The sequence below is a fragment of the Hypomesus nipponensis genome, chromosome 1 (genome assembly GCF_054491055.1).
Source record: "Hypomesus nipponensis isolate SF chromosome 1, ASM5449105v1, whole genome shotgun sequence".
Taxonomy (NCBI): domain Eukaryota; kingdom Metazoa; phylum Chordata; class Actinopteri; order Osmeriformes; family Osmeridae; genus Hypomesus; species Hypomesus nipponensis.
In genome coordinates this window covers 1,294,118-1,299,033 of record NC_140361.1, presented here as the reverse complement: position 1 = coordinate 1,299,033, position 4,916 = coordinate 1,294,118, and the positions used below count along the sequence as shown (strand labels likewise).

General features: G+C 41.7%; 1 protein-coding gene across 1 annotated transcript; it reads right to left on the bottom strand.

Moving 5' to 3' along the window:
• Positions 1–615: 615 nt before the first annotated feature.
• Positions 616–4,580, bottom strand: tmem33 (transmembrane protein 33). Its single transcript, XM_084690915.1, has 8 exons — positions 4,445–4,580; positions 3,559–3,620; positions 3,379–3,473; positions 2,778–2,965; positions 2,342–2,409; positions 2,102–2,235; positions 1,892–1,975; positions 616–1,693 (listed from the first exon to the last, which is right to left on the bottom strand). The coding sequence occupies exons 2-8, from the start codon at positions 3,604–3,606 to the stop codon at positions 1,564–1,566; spliced, it is 747 nt and encodes a 248-aa protein (XP_084547041.1). The 5' UTR covers positions 3,607–3,620; positions 4,445–4,580; the 3' UTR covers positions 616–1,563.
• Positions 4,581–4,916: the final 336 nt, after the last annotated feature.

Here is a 4,916-nt window from a genome sequence, read left to right as displayed (position 1 = left end):
GGTCATTTCATCCAAAACACACATGCTTACCCTTTTAGTCATTTCATCCAAAGCACACATGCTAACCCCTTTGGTCATTTCATCCAAAACACACATGCTAGCCCCTTGGTCATTAAAACACACATGCTAATCCCTTTGGTCATTTCATCCAAAACACACATGCTAACCCCTTTGGTCATTTAATCCCTAACACACATGCTTACCCCTTTGGTCATTTCATCCAAAACACACATGCTAACCCCTTTAGTCATTTCATCCAAAACACACATGCTAACCCCTTTGGTCATTTTATCCAAAACATACATGCTAACCCCTTTGGTAATTTCTTCCAAATCACATGCTAACCCCTTTGGTCATTTACCCCAAAACACACATACTGATCCCTTTGGTCATTTCATCCAAAACACACATGCTAACCCCTTTGGTCATTTTATCCAAAACACACATGCTAACCCCTTTGGTCATTTTATTCAAAACACACACCAAAACACACAGCCATGAAAGCTGGGTCTCTGTTAGACATAAGCCTTGTTGGCACTCGTATCCAGTCTGAGCTACTGGGCCGCCCCATGTTATGTTATTCGTACGCAGTGAAGAGGCAGAAGTCAATGCATCTTTTTCTACAATATTTTATTTCAGGTTATTGATCATTTTATTCCATATCTACACAAACGTTTTTCCTACAGGTAAATAATAAATACATCTACATGGCATAACAGAGCATGCGATGAACCACATCTACACTAGCCACAACTCAGTCACACTGAATGGAAATTTGATGTAATTTGATCAGGAAACGTTTAGGATTCACCTATGGTCTTGCCTTTAAACTTTTAGGTGTATTCTTTCCAATGTCTGTTTGACATGTGTTGTACATGGAGCGCTTGAGTGGTGAAGCTGATTGATTCAAACCAATTCTATTATCTTGACTTGGATCAACTATGACGGATAATCAATTTCAGTGGCTAATTTTGACCCTGTTCCTTTCTCTACATCACTTTTAAATAGTATTAATATCTATATATCACATTTAGATTCCAAGTAAACCATGTTAAGACAATAACTCATGGAGGCCAATGCGTTTCACATACAAAAAAAGTAGAAAATGGAATTGGTGGATATAGAAATTACACACACACAAACCATCCTTCATTCATGTCACTTTGAAAAACAGAAAATGATTATAAAAAACAATGACTGCAACTGGTATCATCACCTACCTAATCTCAGAAGGTTAATATTATCATTTTGTGAGGGGACAAGTATTTGCCATGAATAAATAAATGATACACGATGAACAAAAACATTATTACCATCAGGGGATCAATCCTGAAAGTCAGCAGGTGCACTTTCCAACGAGCAGGGGGGTGTGGCTGGAGGAGACAGCAGTTCCATAAAGCCTAATATCGATGTGATCAAGGTTCAGACCATCGCAGGCAGGGCTTCTACATCAGTGTATGTACTGTGCTGCAGGGACGAACTGGACCTGAAACATTCAAAGGTTTTTGTTGTTGTTTGGTGGTCCCTCCAGTTGGCCTCTGCCCCGGGTGGTGAAGACCCAGCTCACACCCCCGTAGGGGCGAGCCGGCTGATGAAGGCGATGCTGTTGAGGCACATTCTCCTGAAGAAGGCAGGGCAGACGGGCTTCATGATGAGGTGTTCTATAAGAATCCGTAGCTCGGTGAACAAGGTGCTGGGAGGAGGAAAACAAGCAGCCGAACACAGGAAGAGGGATTAACGGAAGGACAAAAAAAACAAACAGGATCCAAAACTTGACATGAGGTATAGTAGTCCTATAGAGCCATCACGGATGAGATCATGACTGTTTCTAAAGATTTCAAGTGTGGTGTCTTGACCTAGTAACGCTGCAGATACGTAGGGCTAGTCTTACCGACAGTAGGGGTTTCTTCTGGAGGTGTAACGGAGGGTGAGGAACCGGTAGTAGATGAAGGGTTGCAGCAAACTGCCTTGGCCACTGTCAACAAAACACACGTGACTAGGAAGTAATCTCAGCGTACCTGCTTACTCTGGACTGAAGTCAGTTTACAGAGAAACATTTACATTTTTTTAAGTCATGTCAATATGAACAAAAATCAATTACCTCAGGAGCATGAATACAGTGGCTGGCATTAGGAATATCTCGTTACAGGCGGTAAACTTGAGGATGTTCTGCTGGTTCGCTGTGAGCTTGTCTAGGAAGTTTCTCACAAAGGCAAGGCTGTTGGGGCCCATTGCCTACATGGACGTTAGGAAGAAGGAATGAATTGGGATTCAAGAAACTGGGAGCCTATCAATATCAATCACTTAGCTGTGTTTGGACTTTGTGATCATGCATCCTTACATCTAGAACCTTCTTTGTATACGTGGTTGCATGGAGCAGGGAGAAGAGGAAGACAGGGAATATGCTCACTGAAGACGGCAGTTAAGAAACAAAACGGAAATATCTTGGAATTCAATTTGACACAATGAAAATTATGCACTGAACAATTTACTACGTGTTTACAGTATCAACAAGTAAACCTGTTTGCATCACAGTCTAAAACACTCCCCAAAGCCGTTGTGGGGGATTCATGGAGAGCTTTGTGCCTTTACAAACAAACAAGGTTGTATGAATAATTCCAGGGGTGTAGGGGTGCATTTATACAGAAAACCAAATTAACAACCACATCCTCCATCAGTAAAAAAAAAACAAAAAAACATCCACATTTCAGAACCTACTCCCCCAAATAATTCCTATTTCCTCTCAATCCAGGTGTGTGTATGGACTGAAAGGATACTGGTGATGGGGTAGGAGTTGACCAGGATGAGGGAGTACAGCAGGTAGTGACAGCTGTCCTCCTGGAGGGCCTGGGCCAGGAAGGCTCTGCTGAGCTGGAAGTGCGGAAGCCTCTGGTGCAGCCGCAGGGCGCTGGTCAGGGCGTTGGCCAGCAGGGCACGCTGGTAGAAGTTAGCTGCTGCCTGAGGCCTGGAGATCAGGAAGGAAGACGCACACATCAGCCAGGCCCACAAGACACAGGCAGAGACCATATGCTCTACTTTGTATGAGCAATTTTTGAACGTAGCTTTGGATACAAGCATCCGGTAAAATGGATGAAATGTAAATATTCTTACAGTGTAGTCTTTGGTATTACATTTTGAAGTGCTTTGAAATGTGTACAAAGTGTTTTGCAAGTTTTGTGCACTTGCAAATGCATGTCTGTTACCAGATGGTTAATAGTAGAAATTGATTGTTTTGTTATTCGTTTTGCTTGTTAATTGGTGTCACTTGCTTACAGACTAAGTCTAATCAAGTGTAATTTCCATAACCTCTGAATCAGCGGATAATGATGTGAGTGATACTAACAATATTTGCACTCAGGCAGTGTTCGGGTTACTTACCCTAGAAGTGGCAGGATGAACATGATAGAACAGTACACTGTGAAGACCCGTGACAGCCACATCGCTGTCTCCAACTTGTTCGCCAACATGTATTGCTTTAAAAAAAAAAAGAAAACGTTGTCAACAAAGTTTATAATTGTTATTTACGATAATGGCTGTCATGTATTGACTAATACTCACTACTGGTCCTAGTTGAGGAGGGGGGGTCGTTTGCTCCGTGTCAGCCATCTTGACGTTAAACTCTGGTTGCCCAACATGAAAAAGGAACCGTGGTTTATAGAATAACCTTGTTAGTCCTACCTTACTGAATTCATTGAATGACTAATTGAACGAACTTTGCTCCAGTGGCTAGCATGCTCATCGTATCAGACGAAGCAAGGCAGCATTTCTTTGCAATACGTCTCTTTACTGAATGTGTATTTAAATATAAAAAAGCTAGCTGCAACTATTTCATGATGACACCTATTTTAAGCTTTTGAAAGATGCATAGCCAACTAGATATCTAACAAGCTATTAAGTAGCTACTAGCTCATTGAACCGGTGTAAACACATACCTCTCAAACTGTGTGGTGCATGCACTGTTTCAAGCAATCAATGTTATGTAAGGCTGTATCATAGATAACCATGTCGTGTACAACTAAACGTATTTATTTCAGAAAATAGCCTGAGTGCGTTAGTTAGCGAGTTAGCTTCTAAACATAAGCTAACGTTAGCTAACCACATGACAGTGCAAGCTAGCTAGCTTGGACGGCTAGTATGAGAAATCCAGGAAGTGTAAATGATTATGGGGGTTTGATCTTCACCTTATTTATTATTTGGGGGGAAACGCTTTTTAAAAGAGAGGCACACTAAATAACGTAAATGTAGACTTGTGTGTTAAATGGCAGCACAAATTACTGACTATAAAGCTAGCGAGTGTCTTGCTCGATAGCTACTAATGCTATCAAGCTAACGACGCAAGCAAAGCTGTCTGGAATGTTCTGACAGTTAGCTAGTAAGTCTAAGACAGCGAGCAAACTATAGTTGAATTACTTAATGTGTTTGCAGAAATGTACAGCTTATTTACCTGGAACTTGTCGACGTTAAAATTAGTTGCCACTTCACTGGTGATAGATTCCGTTTCTTACACTGTTGCTTATTTTTTGTGTTAACTACTGTCTTGCTCAACTACACGCGTCGGTAGCTACTGCCAGTGACGAAATGATCAGCTGACCCTCTCTTGCACCAAGGAGAAATCGTTATCGCGATGTTTGTAGCCAAGCAGCAAAAAAAGCTACTTTGATTGGATGTAAGAGTGAAGGAGCAAAGCGTAGATGTTTTTTCAGAGTGATGCAAACATGATGACAAAGAAAAACTAGGTGCGTTCGACATGGACTGCGGCTGCATGAAACGACTGGCGAGAGTAGCCGCTTGCAGTCGGGGAGGAGTGGAAAACGGCTCACATTCCAGCTTCTCGTGGTTTGCTGAGTTGACGTCAGTCATGGCCGATCAAGCGCTGTTTGCTTACTTTACTTTATTTATAATTAAACTTAGTCTTT

Bases quoted from the DNA above. Each gene is read 5' to 3' on its own strand.
- tmem33 (XM_084690915.1), bottom strand. From the start codon at position 3,606: ATGGCTGACACGGAGCAAACGACCCCCCCTCCTCAACTAGGACCAGTA. The intron at 2,410-2,777 runs GTATCCTTTCAG...TGCCGTCTTCAG, and splicing joins CAACTCCTACCCCATCACCA to TGAGCATATTCCCTGTCTTC. The intron at 1,976-2,101 runs GTAATTGATTTT...TTTTGTTGACAG, and splicing joins ACTGTATTCATGCTCCTGAG to TGGCCAAGGCAGTTTGCTGC.